Here is a 19,024-nt window from a genome sequence, read left to right on the forward strand (position 1 = left end):
ACTCTTTAGTGATGAAATTGTTTATCTTTCAATTTGTTTTAGTAATTCTTTTATGTTGACTTATTAATTGATATTATGAGACTCGAATATATTGATAAGTATAAGTATTGAGAGATTGATTGATGAATGGGATGTGATCCAGAATGATTGGATCAAGATGGAAGTTGTAATGACATATAATAGAAGTGTTGTCGATAACTTGGTACCGACAAAAATAGAGGAAACTTTGTCGAAGTTTTCAAAAAGAAAATAAAAATTCCATAATCGTAGACATATTATTTAATACTTGACATTCATAAAGAAATGTTTGAAATTTCATGACATTATAATTTGAGGATGTTACAGCAACCAAGTTGAAGCAATCGACTGGTTGAGAAACGATCAACCGATTCAGTCGGCCAAATATAATTTCTATTCAGATTAAGATTTTCTTATATTAGTTTAATTCCTTGATTAATTGTCTAGTACTTTATACATATAAAAAGGCTTGTAATTCAACATTATTAAGTAGTACAAAAGAGAAAGAATAACTGTGAGAGCTTAGAGAGAAACACTTAATATATAAAAGTATACCTTCATTTCAATCTTCTTCTTGAGTATTTGATTTTGCATTACTATTTTGATCTTATACAACACTCATCTTTCTTCCAACAAGTGGTATTAGATCTTAGATTTGATTATTTGACATGGTCAATCCAAACTTCCCGCTTCAATGTCCTAGGTTGACAAAGGACAACTATGAAACTTGGTGTATTCGAGTAAAAGCTTGGCTAGGTTCCCAAGATGTATGAGAGACGGTTGAAAAAGGCTTTGAGGAGCCTATAGATGGAGCAACATTGATTTCATTCCAAAGAGAGGTCGTGCAAAAGGCTCGAAGGAAGGATCAATAAGCATCAACAATCATCCATTAATATCTGGATGATGCCACTTTTGAGATAGTAGCTAACACAACCACTGCTAAGCAAGCATGATAAATTTTGAAAGAATCAAACCAGGAAGTTGATAATATGAGAAAGGTATGTCTATAAAAACTATGTGATGAATTTGAAAAATTACATATGCTTGAATCAGAGAATATTTCAGAATACTTTACAAGAATATTGACCATATATAATCAAATAAAGAGATATGAAGAGAATATGGAAAAGACATATGTGGTAGAGAAGATCATATGTTCGCTGCAAAAGAAGTTCCATTATGTGGTGGTCGTGATAGAGGAGTCGCAAAATATAGATGTTCTTTCAATACAAAGTCTCATGGGAAAATTACAAGCCTGTGAGAAAATAGTCAATGAGATTCAAGAGGATGTGGGTGCATAAACATTTTTTCCAAAGCAAAATGGTTCTAGATATTCCCAAGAGGGTAGAGGACATGGACAAACCAAAAGAAGTGGAACAAGACGCAAATTTGGAGGAGGAGGCAATGAACCTCAATTGGTCGACTGGTTATACTGACAGTGGCAATACGAGACCCAGGTTTAGCAAATCAAAAGTTAAATGCAATAATGGTAAAAAATATATATATAAATATACGTCATTATGCTAGGGATTGTTATAGCCCAACCAAGAGGGTTGAAGAGAATGCAAATCTAGTGATAGAACAAAAGAAGGAAACCACCATACTACTAGTGAATAATGAGAGAATGCAAGACAAAGGGAACATGTGGTATCTAGACAATGGAGCCAACAACCACATATGTGGAGACAAAAACAAGTTCATAGAGCTTAATGAATCAATAAGAGGTAATGTCACCTTTACGGATCATTCAAATGTTGCCATTAAAGGAAAATGTATAATTTTGATTAAATTCAAAGATGAAAGTCAACAACTTATTGGTTGTTGTTACCCATTTTTGGGCCCCAAATAAACATGTGAAGAACAAGAAAAGAAAATACAAAAAATTAAAAAAAATATTGAAGAAAATAAGAAATATATCAGTGAGGAGAACATGGAGAATGCCTAGAAATTTCCAAAGACTAGTTGAGGAAGATCAAAATACACAAGATTAAAAAATTTGACAGTCCAATTTTGACTTATAAAGACCCTATTAGCAAGGAAAATTCAATTTGAGAAAAATTCAAAATTGAATGTTTAAGAACTTAATTGAGTTTTTTTAATGTTTAATTGAATTTATTAAGGGCTTAATTGCAAGAAAAATTGATTTTTGAAGTTAATTTAGGCTTTATTTAGAAGAAATTAAAGTCTAGGGTTGAATTGCAATTTTAAAGAGTTAATTTGGTCAAATCAAGGGCTTAGTTGCATAAATATTGAAGTTTGATGAGTAATTAGAAACTTGCTTGAAGAAATCCAAAACTAAATACCAAACCAAAAAAAAAACATGTGAATGTAGGGGTTTGAAATTAATTAAATCAAAGGCCAAAATAAAGAAATTGGAAGTTTGTTGATCAACTGAGGGCCAAAATGCATAATTTCATAACCTAGGACTAAAATGAAATATATAGGAAATTAACTTTGGGGTTGACTATTGAGTTTGACAGGGTGCAATTGCATGCAATTAAAATATAAGAGGCAATTATGAGTGCGATTAAAAGAAATTGAAAGAACAAGTACTAAATTTAAGTTTGTCAAATCCCAAATTAAAAATCAAAATTTTAGGGTTTAATCTAGTTGACGCGTCATTCAGCCATTATTTATTTTCTTTTTTGGTAGTTATGGCTAATTGAGTAGGCACTTTCAGGCGAATAAATGTGGTGTTTGCGACCACCTTTGAGATTGTAAACACCATCATTCAACTAAGAAACACCTTATCTACAAAGATTAGCTACTCTCATCAAATGTTTACATCCCATTTTCATCAACGAACTCAACAACATCTTGTCCCCCATCAGTCAATACTGCATTTTCAGATTCTAGACTGATCGGGTTGGCACTTTTAAATGAATGAATATGGAGCTACAAACCTTCAAATTGAGCAAGAATGGATCCAAACAAAAGATATGTTTCTTCTCTGTTAAGATCAGGTGGTCTTCAATGACGTTTACATTGGCGTTGAACCAACAAAGCCTCGAAAATTGGTAACTCAGTCATCAATGGTTGCGATACCATTTCTCAAAACCACTAATCTTTTTCGTGTGTTCACACTTCAAGACTTCTCAGTGGGTTATTGTTAAAGGTTGATCATGTTTCTCTCAAGATCAAAAGGCCAGAAACAAGCTCCTTGGTCTCCAAGTTTAGGAAAACCACCAAAATCTCCAAAAGCCAAGCTTGTTATAAAATCACCATTGTAAAACTAGTATAAGTACAAAGCTCACGTGTAAAACATACACAAAACTCTTTTATCTTGATAACAGAACCAAGCTTTGATGAATAAGGATCAATCTTTAATTAAATCCATAAAAATCCTAGCTTGAAACCCTATAAATACCCTCGGAAAATCAGTCAAATAAGAAGGGAGGAAATAGGGGAGGAAAAAGAAAAAAATGAAGAAATAGAGAAATAGAGAAAGAGGTGAGGAAAAGATTGATAAAGAAACTCTAAGTGTGAAGGTTGAAAAAGAAAAAATGAAGAAATAGAGAAAGAGGTGAGGAAAAGATTGATAAAGAAACTCTAAGTGTGAAGGTTTAAAAGCCTAGTATAAGGATTTCCTCAACTTTGAGAAAAAGTAACAAGCTTGGAAAATAAGAAACCAAAACGCAACAGCCACTATTATGAGTTTTGGGAAGGTATAATCCTTCACTAACCTAGTAGGTGATGTCTATGAGGAATACCTCTAGCTTATTTTGCATGTTTAAAGATGTTTTTGAACTTGCTTTAGTGTTATGATGTTCTTTAGTTTTGATTTAAATTACTATATAAAATATTTGTTGTTATTTTTTAAATCTTGTTTGGAGTTGTTGTTGATGTTATTGGGTGCCAATATAATATGTTTGTGATTGATTTTAATAAAATAAAATGGTTTTTGTATTCTACTAAATATGACAGTAGGTGTTTGATGTCTTTTTAGGGCTTGTTGATGCATGTTATAGGTTCCTGGTTTTTGTTTAAGTTCTTTTGAGTGTCAAGATATCATTTTGAAACCAAATTACATAAATATATACGCTGTTTTAAGTTGATAGTTTTGAAGATTGGAACCTCTTGCATGATTTTGATGTTTTGATGTTATTTGTTGGTTTTTTTATTCAAACATGTTAGGTTATGATAGTGTGACTTGTTAGAATAAAAAAAAAACATGTTTTAGAGGTAAGCAAAATCAGTTTTGGAGGCTTAACTATGGCTGATTTTATTTTTCTGGATAGTGGCTGGGTTTAAGGCGATGTTCTTCTTGTTCTTGGGAAGAACATTGTCTTAGCCCCATGATTTGAAACATTTTTTGTTCAATTATTTTCACTAAATCATTCAGGTAATGTGACTAGTAAATAGTTTAGGGTTTATTTGCATCAATAACAAGTTTCTAGTGGTTTTAATCCTAGGGTTCCGGTTTTAAATTGAACCTCATTTTGATAAAATCATGTTGATTCTTTGATAATCAAAGTGAATGGATGCTAGAGTATGGATCCTTGTATGATTTCCAACATGTCTATATCTTTGTTTTGATTATATCTAGTTTGAGTTAGGATCCATGTTGCTAGATTTGCCTTGGATATTCTTTGTGTTCTTGATTTTTCTGGGTTTGATCCATTTTTTGTCAAAGATTTTTGTGTTTTGTGTTTTTTTAAAGTTTGATTCGTTTTAAGTTTTGGTTTAGTTTCGGGTCAAACTAGTATTTTTTGTTTGGTTTATGGTCAAACCAAAAATTTCAGGTCAACCCGGTCATGTCAAAATCGTGTCAAAATGTTAAGACCATGTTTGGTTGGAAATGTTTATGCTAAAGGTTTTTTTGGTTTAAAGATGTGTTTGGCAAACACCTCTTAGACCTATTTTGATAGTTTTGGTTTTAAGAAAAATAGGTTATTGCCAAACAAAGCCTAAATAAAATATTAAAAAAACATTTCTTTTTTTTTTTACCTTGCATATGGCAAAAAATCCTTAAAATTATTTGAACATTTTTTTAAAAAAATCTAAAATATTTTGGCATGTTTTAAAAAATATGTTGCATGGATTTTATAACAAGTTTGTAAAATTTCAAAGGATTTTGGTCTATATTTTAAAAATACAAAAAATTTATTTTTGGCAAGAAAAATATATTATTCATTTTTAATATAAGGATAAAAAAACCTAAAAGGAGTTAATATCCAAAATATTAATAGGGATAATAATTTATTATTACTCACTTTAATATAAAGATAAAAAATCTGTATGAGGTTAATATCTAAAATATTATTAGGAATAATATAACTTATTCATTCATAATACAAGGATAAAAAAAACTACAATGAATTTTATCTAAAATATTATTTGAAATTACGCGATTGCCAAAAATTCAAAGTGTATCCTGAAAGAAGCCTCAATGATAATTGAAAACATTTCACCATTCTAGACTAAGTTCTTGACCTAGAAAATTAGAGTTTGTTTATCATAGCAAACCCACCATAGTAAGTTGATAGAAATATTATCAGACCATAACAAACAAAAAGAAAAAAACAATGCAGCCTACCTCAGGTATAGCTTATTAAGGGTGTTAATACATTCCCTTTATGCAATCAATCATTTACCTAAAATCTTTGAAAGACCAATTAGGGTTCTTAGTAACCATAATACTAGGTGACGACTCCCTTATCAAACCAAAGACCTTTCCAGGACATCGCTTGAAAAGTATCATCGTGATGCTGCGCCCCCGCGAAGAAGGCACAATATTGGTGATGTCTAATATATATTAACGGTAAAAAGCAACATATGGAGCTCAATATAATTGTTAGAGAAGGGGTGTGAGATTAAGATGAAATATCATGCTTTGACATTACTTGACGCTAAATGAGCTATGATTGCAAAGGTAGTCACGAAAAAGAATAGAATGTTCTTGCTAAATATAGAGATAGATGTGCCTAAATGCATGTGTGAAGTATGAGACTTGGCTTTTGTATATGAGACTTAGGCATGTAAACTTTGATAGCTTGAAGATGATGGTATAAAAAAAGATGTTGAAGGGTCTACCATCCATTATACATCCAAATCAGTTGTGTGAAGGGTGTTTAGTGGGTAAATAATTTCATAAGAGCTTTCTGAAGGAGTCTACATCAAGAGCAACTCAACCCCTACAAGCAATACATGTTGAAGTTTGTGGTCCCATCAAACCATGTTCGTTTGATAAAAATCTGTATTTTCTACTTTTTATTGATGATTATAGTAGAAAAAATTGGGTATACTTCTTAAAAGAAAAGTTTAAGGTATTAGTTGAAAAAGAAAGTGGTTATTCTAAAAAATCATTAGGATGGATAAAGGGTGAATCTTTTTCTAATAATTTTAATAAGTTTTGTGAAGATCATGACATAAAAAGACTCCTAATGGTGTCTAGATCCCCACAATAAAATGGCGTGGTGGAGAGAAATAATATAAGCATCCTCAACATGGCAAGAAGCATGCTCAAAACCAAGAAGATGCCTAAATATTTTTAGGCTGAAGCTGTAGATTGTGCTATTTATTTGTCAAATAGGTATCCTACTAAAGGCTTAAATGGCATGAATCCATAAGAAGCATGGAATGGAAGAAAACCAAGTACTACTCACTTGAAAGTGTTTGGAAGCATTGACTATATGCATCTAGATGATTAAGTAAGGATTAAGCTAGATGACAAGAGCAAAAAGATGATCTTTGTTGGTTATGAGCAAAAGTCCAAAAGATATAAACTTTATAACCCCAATAAAAGAAAGATGATGATTAGTAGAAATGTTGAGTTTGATGAAGAGGAGGAAAGATATAAAGATCATCAATAACCTATTATTACACCTTCGCAAACACCAATGAGCTCAACTTCTCCTTCTCCTTTATTATCACCTTGCTACATGTGATCCTATTGTGTTTGAAGAAGCAATGAAGGATGAAAAGTGGAGAATTGCTATGGATGAGGAGATTACATTAATTGAGAAGAATGACACATGGAAATTGGTTCGTTGACTAAGAGGAAAGAAGTCAATAGGTGTCAAGTGGATCTATAAAGAAAAAAAGAATGTCAAAGGAGAAGTAGAAAGGTACAAGGGAAGGTTAGTGGCAAAAGGCTATAGTCAAAAGCATAAGATTAACTATGATGAAGTATTTGCTCCAGATGCTAAATTGAAGACTATTCGATTAATCATTGTCATCTTTGCCCAGCATAGATGGAGAATCTATCAAATGAATGTCAAATTAACCTTTCTAAAGGGCTTTCTTGAGAAGGAGGTCTACATTGAGCAACCTATGAGATATAAAGTGAAAGGACATGAAGATAAGGTATTAAAGTTGAACAAAGCCTTGTATAGATTGAAGCAAGCCCAAATGGCTTGGTATAGTCGCACTGATGGCTATTTCTTAAAGAATGGATTTGTTAAATGCCCTTATGAACATGTTATCTATGTAAAGATCAAAGAGAATGGTGATACTCTTATTGTATGTTTGTATATGGATGACTTGATCTTTATAGCAAATAATCCAAAGATGTTTAGAGACTTCAAGCAAACAATGATAAAGGAGTTTGATATGACAGATATTGGCATATCCTACTACCTAGGGATTGAAATCAAAAAAGGAGAAGATGAAATCTTTGTGAATCAAGAGAAGTTTGCAATGGAGGTTGTAACACTCTCAAATTATAATGTCATGAAATCTCCAAACATTTCTTTACAAATGTCAAGTATTGGATAATATGTCTAAAATTATAGGATTTTTTTTAAAAAAAAATTTGGTAGAGTTTCCTCTATTTTTGTTGGTACCAAGTTATCGACAACACTTCTATTATACGTCATTACGACTTCCATCTTGATCCAATCATCCTAGATCACATTCCATTCATCAAACAATAACTCAATACTTATACTTATCAATATATTCAAGTCTTATAATATCAATTAGTAAATCAACATAAAAGTACTACTAAAACAATTCAAAAGATAAACAAATTCATCACTAAAAGTAATAAATGTTAACTAACTATATATATGCCTTTAAACTACATAAATACAAAATTAAGTTTAAAAGTCATATTATATTTATATTAAAATCTTATCTTATCATTTTGGAAATGATTTGGTCATACTAACAACTATACATATATATAATACATCCACTACATATTACACCTTCTACTTGATTTTTACAACACAAAAATAATATGTCTATTACATACTACACATCTTCTGCTTGATTTTTTTTACAACACAAGAGGATTTACACTGAAAGTAAAGACATGAAAATTACATTCCAAAATAGTAATTCATAAACAGGAGAATTCCTACATCTAACGATCTGCATTACCTCGCGGTGTACCTATTTTAATAATAATCATATTAATTAACTTACTCACTATATTAGTCTAATATTAATTATTTACTCTTAACCTTCGAAGTTTAATACTTCTACTTCAATCTAAGTCAATCCCTTAATTTACATAATCTTTTCAAAACATAAAAATCCAGCTAACTCATCTTAATTATCAAATAAATCTAACACTTCCATATAATTACTCAGAAATTTGGTTTTCCTTCCTCGGTTACCAATAGATCCGGTAATTCTATTCGAATTACCCATCATCCGGCTAACCTCTTTTGTTAGCCAATCAATCCGGTAATTCCATATGAATTACTCCTTATCTAGTTAACCTCTTTGTTAACCAATAAACCCGGTAATTCTCTTGATTACCTAAAAATCCGGCTAACCCATTTCGGTTACCAAAATCAATCCAGTAATTCCATATGAATTACCCAGCATCCGGCTAACCTCTTTTGTTAGCCAAACAATCCGGTAATTCCATTCGAATTACCCAGCATCCGGCTAACCTCTTTTGTTAGCCAAACAATCCGGTAATTCCATACGAATTACCCCATATCCGGTTAACCTCTTTGTTAACCAATAAACCTGGTAATTTCACATAATTTACCGATAATTCACATAATCATAACTCAAATTATTCATTTGCTCCATTCTCTTAACATCAATTAAATAAACAACATAGATATTTAGGGAAACTAAAAATTACAAAATAACGTAACGAATCACCTACCTTCTGCTCGGGATGACTCAGCTCCTCCTGTCTGATAACCAACTCCAAACACAACTCCTGAATCAATCAAGCGTCATTATATCATTAGTCAATCAATATTTTTCTTACGTGTCGAAACAAAACGCACGTAATATTTTTAGTTGTAATTTGTTCTAATAAAAATTCATTCTCAAATATAACATCATTATTTTACATACAACCTCATATTTAACTCAAGTTACTTCTTTTCTTACTTTATGTTCATAATTCCTCCATCAAATAATCCTTCTATTATTTATGCCCTCACATCATATTATTTATTTTATCTAAATATATGTAAGAACTATATTCAAACACAATCTAGACATCTTGTCTTCATATTTTCTTTTAACAAGTTTATTTCTCTTTTAATTTTAATTTACTTATTATTTTTATCTTCTTTTTTTTCAACTTAAATGCTATTTCTTCATTTAGTCTTTCTTACATTTTCAAATATCATGATTAAACATGGTTTTTTTCTAAACATTAACATCAAAACTCATTCTCCCACTTTTTTCTTCATTTGGCCGAATGTGATGTTTCTTTTCCTCCCCTAAATTTTTCTTTATTTACTTGTTATTTCAACTTGTTTTCATTGTATTCCACTTCAATTTCATCATTTTTCCTTCCCCTCCTAATCCCCCCAAAGTCACATAAGAACCCTAAGTTCAAAAATCAAGGATTTAAGGGAAACTAAGGTAAAATTCCATGAAATTACTTCATAACTTAATCAAGTAAGCTTAAGAAAACATCTAAATCAAACATTAAATCCAAACTTCTCATGCTTACCTATTGCTTTTCTTCCAATTTCTCTTCTCTTCCAAAGTTAGCCGAATTCCCCTTCTCAATTTCTCCTTCCTTCACTTTATTTAGTGTTTTATAAGTTGAACTTGCAAGTTTATAAAGGTATTCTCTCAATTTTCTTAATGTTTTTCCTTACTTTTCTCTCTTTCTCTCACGTTATTTTATGTTCTTTCTTTTCATATTTTTGTTTATGCCCTGTCGGCAATTAATAAAAGAGGAGAGCTTATTTGTTTTCTTTTCAATGGCAAATAATCATTCTACCCTTAATGACTATTTTTACCTTTATTTGACAGTCCTTATTTTTTTTTTCTAGCACTACCGAGCTTCGTTCATCTTAAAATTTTAACCAGATTTTATTCAATATATATTTTAAGATTTCTCATACAATTTCACCTCAATCCGATGGTTGGATGGAAAATTATGTCCAATAACGTAAAACTAGTCAAATTGTGATTTTTTGTCAAATTTCTGAATTTCTCTAAAAATTCTGAAATTTTAACCCAAGCTAAGGCATCATATTAGAAGGCTCTATGCAAATTTTCAGAATTTTATGATAACCCGATCGAGAGTTATGAATTTTTTTATTTTACATGAAACTAGTCAATTTATGATTTTTCACCCAGAGGTTCTCAAAAAGTTCAAGATGAAGGATTGTGCAAGAGTAAATGCTCCAATTGAGTGTGGAGTAAAGATGTCAAATAATGATGAAGGAGAGAAGATAAACTCTACAACCTTCAAGAGCTTAGTTGAGAGTTTGAGATATTTGACATGCACTCATTCATATATTCTTTTCAAAGTAGAACTTGTGAGAAGATTTATGGAGACACCAACTATGATACACTTCAAATCATTGAAGCAAATTCTTTGGTATATCAAAGGTACTGTTGATTTTGACTTGTTCTATGATTATTCTAATAGCTTTAAGCTTATAGGGTATAGTGATAATGATTGAGCTAGAGATATGGATGATAGAAAGAGCACTATGGATTTTGTTTTCTACATGGGAGACACAATATTCACATGGAGTTCAAAGAAGCAATCCATAGTCACTTTGTCAACATGTGAAGCTGAATATGTAGCTATTACATCATGTGTTTATCATTTCATTTAGCTAAGAAGATTATTGAAAGAACTATGAATGCCACAAGAGAGGTCAATTGAAATTTATGTGGATAACTCATTAGTCATTGCATTAACAAAGAATCTAGTATTTCATGATAGGAATAAGCATATTGACACAAGATTTCATTACCTACGAGATTACATTACAAACAAGGAAGTTGAAGTCAAGTATATGAAGACACAAGACCAAGTCGCGAATATCTTCACAAAGCCACTCAAATATGATGTTTTTATCAAGATGAGAGATATATTGGGAGTTATGAAGAAATCAAGTTTAAAGAGGGGGATGTTGAAAGTAAACTGATTTCTGAAAATTAGTTGAACCTATCGACTATTTGGGAACATGTTGACTGGTTGAGACAGAGCAACCAAGTGGAATAAGTTGAAGGGGTTGACCGGTTAAGAAACGGTTAACCGGTTCAGTTAGCAGAATACAATTCCTGATCATATTAGGATTTTCTTATATTAGTTTAATTCATTGATTGTCTATGACTTTATATTTATAAAAGGCTTGTAATTCAACATTATTAAGTAGTACAAAATAGAGAGAATAACTAATAAAGCTTAAAGAGAAACATTTAATAAAAGTATATCTTCCTCTCAATTTTCTTCTTGTTCTTGAGTTTTTGACTTTGCATTATTGTTTTGATCTTATCTTACACCCATCTTTCTTCCAACGGACAATGCAATTATCCAATATTATAAAAACTGGGTTGTCAGGTCACCCAGTGATTCGTTGATTTGAAAAAAAATGATGTAGTTTCATAATTAAAAAAAAATAGATTAATTTGAGTTTATATTCAGGTCAATTGTTATATCAGGTCTTAATTATAAGTATACAACCATGGTTGTCAAAAACACGTTACGCATTTTGACTCGTAAAATTATACGATTTTACGAGTCAAAACATATAAAACATATAAAATCAAGGTTAAAACTCGAAAACCAGTAAAATCGATCAAACCCGGTCAAACTCACATAAAATTGAGCGAACTCGTAAAAAAACAATAAACACGTACTGATATCACAATTTCACATGAAATTTAAAAGAATTGCTTAGCTGTTGTGCTGACTCAGCACTCTCTTTTCTCATGAGTTCTCACTTCCCAGTCCCCACTGACCACTCCCCCACCCGACACATAATGTTTACTACTTGTGGACACTAGCTTTGCACACCTGACACCACATTACAGAATATAATTCCTATTAAAAAAAAAAATCTGGACTTTTTCTTTCTTGTTTCGCAGTATCTTGAGCAAGTCAACAGGACACGGCTTCTTTTGTATTGATTTGGATTTTGGGTACATAAATAATGTAATTTTTCATAATCGCCGATTTGGAACTTGTCAAAGCCCCATTATTTACGTTTCCTTCTCATACACTTGAGTCATTGATGGAAACATTGGCCCGTCACTCGAAGTTTCACATAGCAAGACTTTTCCCCTCAACCACCCTCCTTTCAATGACGAGTGCGAGTTAACGGGAAAAGAAAAAAATTGGAGTTGAATTCATATAACCTAGTCAATTTGACGGGTTTAAAAATAACCTAAATGAGTAATAAAAATATTATTTAATTAAAAAAAATTTAAGATAATATCTTTTTAAAAAAAAATACTGAGACAATAAAATATTGGGTTGATCCAAATCAAACTAAGTTAACCTTCCGAATCGTGAACCAAGTCATCAAACTATGATAATTCCAAATAAAGCAAATCAAAACAAATTATGAAGCTCAATTACCAAAAACTTATTGTTGAATGTTGAAATTGAGAAAAATTCAATCTAAAAAAAGAACACAATAAAATGACAATGCTAAACAAAATTATGATTTTGAATAAAATTACAAAAATGTCATTGATAGTCTTGCAAAGTTTTTCTAAACTCTGATTACCCTAAATTTTTAACCTGAGATATAAAAATATGTAAGGAGACTCCTAGTAAAATTTTAACCCGATACAATGGTTGGATTGAGAGATATAATTGATATTGTAAAACTGAACAATATTAAAAAAAAAAGCTAAAAAAACCATTATTTGTCCGGAACGTAATGGCTAGAATGGAACTTGAACATTCTGACTAGAATTTGGGCTAAATTTTTTAAACAAGCCGAGATTCTGAGGGAGATTAAATATGTTCCAGTTTGTTTTGTTTTTGTAATTGAAACGAGATATACCAGTCATTCCAGATAGAACGAAATGAAATTGACAACCTTGGTTCACATAGCAAGACCTTTCCCCTCAACCACCCTCGTGTCAATGACGATGAATTATACGCTTCTTAGTTATTTCTTGTTGAGGATTTTGCATCCATCACAATTCCAAGTCCTTTCTGGCATAGGATAAATTAGGAAATTAGCACACAAATTAAAATAAATGATGAAATGACATAAAAGTTAAAAAAAATTTGTGAAATAGCACACTTTCACCTTATCGCCCTTTAGAAACACGACATTTACTAAATGTCGCTATTCCAAAGCATGAAAAAATAGTTGTCACACTTCAAAATAGCGACATTTAGTAGATATCGCGCTTCTAAAGCAAATGTTATGCTTCTGAAGCATGACAAGATAGTTGTCATGCTCAACCGATCGACCGGTTCATAATGGTTAGTGACACCGGTTCCGAAAATAATAAAGAAAATTAAAAAATTATCAAAACCAAGGGTCCTCGGTGAGATTTTTTATGTCCAAAGATCTAATGGTTCATGTAGCACAGTAAGGTTAACCTAGGTAAAATGGCCTCCAAAAAATCCTAGAAACATTTGAGCACGATCCAACGATCGAATCAAAAGTTATGACCCTTTTGAGTTGTTATTCTGGTCTGGCATGATTAGACCTCCTCTTGAGCCTAGACACATATCTCACTAGTCCATAAATACAATATCTGTTAGGCCATCTATGTAATTTGTTCGGAGTAGGTCCTCATTTAGTTATGGCAAACTCACATCTGACTACCTAGAATCACTCGTTATCATAAGCCCAACTACAATAACAAATTGGACAGATATGTATATTTTAACTCATAAAACATATTTGGAAGAAAAAAATTATAAAATTATCATTTTTGTATGAAACAATCGACCGGTTAATATAACTAGATCAAACCGATCGGCCAGTAAATTGGAGTTTCATATTGTCATGCTTCAGAATAACAACTACTTGCCACGTGTTGGAATAACAACATTTAGTAAATATCATGTTTTTGAAGTGTGATAAGTTGAAAGTAAGTTATTTTGTTAAATCTTTCTCAAACGGTGTTATTCCCTTAAATTTTTATGTTTACTGTGCTAATTTGACAAAAAAAAACAATCCTTTGACATAAGCATTAAGAGTAATTAAAATTCACTTGATAGAATCCAGTTTTCTGCTAATTCTAGGTTTCCAAAATAAACATATTACCATATACAATGTGAATACTATGTAAATAGAGAGATTGTTATTATTAGGGATGAGAATATTAATCATAGAAATTGACCCAAAATTAACTGAAACAAATAGTTTTTAAAAAAAAATTGTTAGAAAAATTAAAAACGTTTCATTTGAGTTTCAATTTTAAATCTTTTTTAAAAATCAATCCAAACCAAATTATATCAATCTGAATCAAACCAAACCAAATAAAAAAAAACGTATTAGAAACTAAAAGTATGTTATAAGCTCAAAACTCATTAAATTAAGATGGTATTTGGCATTGTGGTAGTGATTGTTTTTCAAAGTATTTTTTGCTTGGAAATGTATCAAAATAATTTTTTATTTTTAAAAATTTATTTTTGATATCAGTACATTAAAACAATCCAGAAACACAAAAACTTAATTTAAAAAAAAATTATTTCTTTTGTAAAATATGATGAGGCCGTCTAAACAACTGCCTCTAAAACTTGTCAAAATTGCTCAAAGGTCCATTAACTCAAAAAAAAATTAAAACAAATCAAACTAAACCAATTAATTTGGTTCTTTTATTTGATTCAATTCAAAAAAAATAGCAAAACTTGGTTCAAATCAAACCGTTTGAACTAAATTTTTAAAAAAAAATGCTTCGGTTATATATATTTTTTTATCCAAACCAAACCGTTTGAAATAATGCTCACATCTAAATAAAACGGAATTATTGGATCCCACATGTTTGTGAGTGGAGGAATGTCAAAGGGAGGAGCATCACACTAGATCGATGGAATAAATAAATTCTCATGCAAGGACGCGTGTACTACAGTACTGTAAAGGACTCGCCCATCTAAGGACTACATGAGTTTTCTGAAAGGCCAAAACTATATCAGCACATGCAGATAAAATCTTAAGAGGAGTGTGGAGATGATGAACTATTCATCAGAAATGGTTACCTGTTTGTTCTACTTTTTCATTGTCTTCCTTGCAGGCCATGGAGCAAGCTTGAATAACACAGGATCATGTGGAAACCGTGGCCCTGACATCCGATTTCCTTTCCGAAACATGGACAAACAACCAGACCACTGTGGTTGTCCTGGGTTTGATCTATCCTGCTCAGATGACAACAGCACAGTGCTTAAGCTGCCAACTGGATTGAGTTTCCTCATCGAAAGAATTGACTATAGACATCAACTTATTTATGCAAGGGATCCTCAAGGTTGCTTTCCAGGGCAACGTTTAAACTTCAGTTTAGGGGCTTCTCACTTCCAAATTAAGAACGATTGGCTGTATGATTGGACCTTGTTCAATTGTTCACTTTCTAGTGAGAAAAGGTCTGGGTTCATGTATAAAATCCCATGTCTGAGTACTTTTAACCATGAAGTTTATGCCTTTGACTCAAGTACCACCATCAGTGACTCTGATTTGTTATCTTGTACCAAGATGTACAACATTTATGGAATTTCATATAGTATGATACCGGAAGAAAATGATGTTCTTACTATGTCTTGGTCCAATCCAACTTGTGAATCTTCTGAAACTGAATGCTACCTTCAGCACACTAAAGGTATGCTTTTCTATCTTCCTTTCTTTTTTTCAAATTAAACTCTTTTCTTCTTTGTTGCTTTCATGATTTTACCAATTGCCTTAAAGGGAGAAGCTAATAAGTATTCGATCCCTTACAGATGTGCGGCCAAAGCTACTGATTACTGGTTAGTAGTCTGCTCAAATCTCCACCTCAATTTTACACTTGGTTCAATACATTACTTCCCAAAAAAAAAAAAAAGAGTTTCCTGACTCAGAATGTTGATATGCAGGTGTGATTTTAGGATTCTTCCTTTTTGCAATAGTGATTATTGCACTCTACCGCGCCTATAGCAACGATAAAACACAAAGAGAATATCAAGCCAGGGTTGAAATGTTTTTGGATGATTACAGATCACTGAATCCCACTAGGTACTCCTACGCTGATCTCAAGAGGATCACAAATCAATTCGGTGATGAATTGGGCCAAGGAGCTTATGGAACCGTGTTCAAAGGAAAGCTAACCACTGAAATTGCTGTAGCTGTGAAGCTCCTCAATAATTCCATAGGAAAAGGGGAGGAATTCATCAATGAAGTGGGAACAATGGCAAGGATCCACCATGTCAATGTTGTTCGCTTGATCGGTTTCTGTGCTGATGGATTTAGACGAGCTCTAGTTTATGAGTACTTGCCAAATGACTCGTTACAGAAGTTCATATCCTCAGCAGACTCAAGGAACCATTTCCTTGGCTGGGAAAGGTTGAATCGTGTTGCTCTAGGCATAGCCAAGGGGATTGAATATCTTCACCAGGGGTGTGATCAAAGAATCCTCCATTTTGATATCAAACCACAGAATATCCTGCTTGACAACGAATTCAATCCCAAAATCGCCGATTTTGGGATGGCTAAGTTGTGTTCCAAGGATAAAAGTGCTATTTCCATGACGACTGCTAGGGGGACTGTTGGCTACATTGCCCCAGAAGTGTTCTCGAGGAACTTCGGGAATGTTTCCTATAAATCAGATGTTTACAGCTTTGGAATGTTAGTGTTGGAAATGGTTGGAGGAAGGAAGAACGTCGATGATACAGCAGAAAATGGCGACCAGATATACTTCCCGGAATGGATTTATAATCTCTTAGAAAAGGAAGAAGACCTGCGGTTTCATATCGATGGAGAAGAAGATGCTAAAATTGCAAAGAAACTAGCAATTGTGGGGCTGTGGTGCATTCAGTGGAACCCAGCAGAGCGTCCTTCCATGAAAACTGTTGTCCAAATGCTTGAAGGGGAAGGTGAAAACTTAACAAAGCCTCCTGATCCTTTTAGCTCCTCTGTCCCTAAGAGAACAAGTGCAGGCCACATGCCAGCGAGACGCCTTCACCAAGAGTTGGCAGCCATCTCAGAAATAGAGTGATCAGAAATTTACTCTTTTCAGTAATAACATATTAGTGAGCAATAATGAAAGAAATTGTTGTGACCTGTGAGATAGGTTCATGGATTATGTGTAAACTTATTGGTCTAGTACTAGCTTCTTCTTTTCTGTCAATTCACCTTCTAAGTTCTTAATTACCAATGCAGTGTCAATTCACAGTTTGAGATGTATCAAATCAATAAATTAAACTGTGTAAATATCTTTGCAAATCCAACCCTTTATTCATCATATTTAGGCAATCCAGTCTAACTTACTTCAAATGCGAAGAAAATCAATGTAGCACATAATTTGGAAGGAATTGCAGGGAGGATAGAAGGATTTTGATGGATAGGATAGTAATCTCAAGGGTCTATTTCTATCAAGTTCCTTCCTTGTTGATCAACAACGAGATGAATAGGTTGGCATTCATCCTTCTTCTTTCATCTCTTCCCTTTGCCATTTCTACCCTATAATACGTACATCTTTCATACCGTGATAGATTGTCACACGGCACAGACTTCTCGACCAGAAGAAATAACCAAGAACCCTACAATTCTTCGTCATTGACCTGCTTGCGCATGGTGGAAAAGTCTTGCCAATGTTTCAATCAGTAACATGGCATTGTTGATGTCACAAAGCACTGAAATATAAAATAATTGATCACAGGTTGCATCAGAGTGAATCTTACATGTGTCAAGCTTTAAATGAGTATGTGACATGAGATGGGATTAAGATGATATGTTCATAGTTAAGACTAGTCAGGTTAGGTGACTTCCGATATATTTTTTCTTAGAATAAAAATATTAAAAGGAGATAAATATTTTTTAAAAAATAAAAAATATATAATATACAGGTAATTTGCTCTAATTAGATTAATAAACTTGATTAATTTAATATTATCATTAGAAAATATAATATTAACAACAAATAAAACAAAAAAAATAACGATTCAATGCAAAAGATGAACGATTGCTAATATTATAAACTTGGATTGAAGGGTGAAACTAAAAACAACAAAACTTTCATAAGAAATTCAAGAAAAAAAATTAAAAAAAAAATCATAATAATAAGCATCAAATCTTAAACATCAAAACATAATAATAAAAAAATATACATATATAAAATTATTCAACATGTTTTTTTATACTAAAACAAACTTCTAGATATAAATTAAAAAACTGACTTGGTTAACACCGGGTCTTGGATGGAGTTTGAGTTGAAATTACAGCCACTTAGATTGTCCCATACACCTAAAAAAAATATTTATTTAAAAAATTATGTATTATCACAAAGAAAGAAAGAAAACCTTTCTTCCTCTCAAAGTCTTGTCTAATTGTTTGGGATTGTGGTGGGAAGAAATAACGTTGGGGCTAGGAGTGTTGAATAACTGGCCTTAAGTAGAGCAAGGCACCTCATTTCCCGTCCATGGTTACTTTTTCCCTGCATGTCACCTGAAAGAGAACTTACTCCTCACCCACTTCTCCACCATTAATACAGCGAGGGACCGCAACCAATAACTAGTAATTTTTTTTATCAATGATATGGCTAGACTCAACGACCAACGACTTAAATTTTTAGGTATTTTTTATTATTACATCACAATCCATGAGGTAAAATTATGTAAGTGAGATATATAAATATCTTGAGTTATCAAATAAATAATAATTGAAGTTCATTCAGCAGC

The 19,024-nt window shown here is 32.1% G+C and overlaps 1 protein-coding gene across 1 annotated transcript; it reads left to right on the top strand.

Annotated features, from left to right (window-relative positions):
* The first annotated feature begins 15,150 nt into the window (after positions 1 to 15,150).
* LOC18107197 (rust resistance kinase Lr10) lies at positions 15,151 to 17,475 on the top strand. Its single transcript, XM_006373131.3, has 3 exons — positions 15,151 to 15,975; positions 16,094 to 16,120; positions 16,226 to 17,475. Exons 1-3 carry the CDS (start codon positions 15,336 to 15,338, stop codon positions 17,341 to 17,343), a joined length of 1,785 nt encoding a protein of 594 aa, XP_006373193.2. The 5' UTR covers positions 15,151 to 15,335; the 3' UTR covers positions 17,344 to 17,475.
* Positions 17,476 to 19,024: the final 1,549 nt, after the last annotated feature.

Source organism: Populus trichocarpa, chromosome 17 (assembly GCF_000002775.5).
Source record: "Populus trichocarpa isolate Nisqually-1 chromosome 17, P.trichocarpa_v4.1, whole genome shotgun sequence".
Taxonomy (NCBI): Eukaryota; Viridiplantae; Streptophyta; class Magnoliopsida; order Malpighiales; family Salicaceae; genus Populus; species Populus trichocarpa.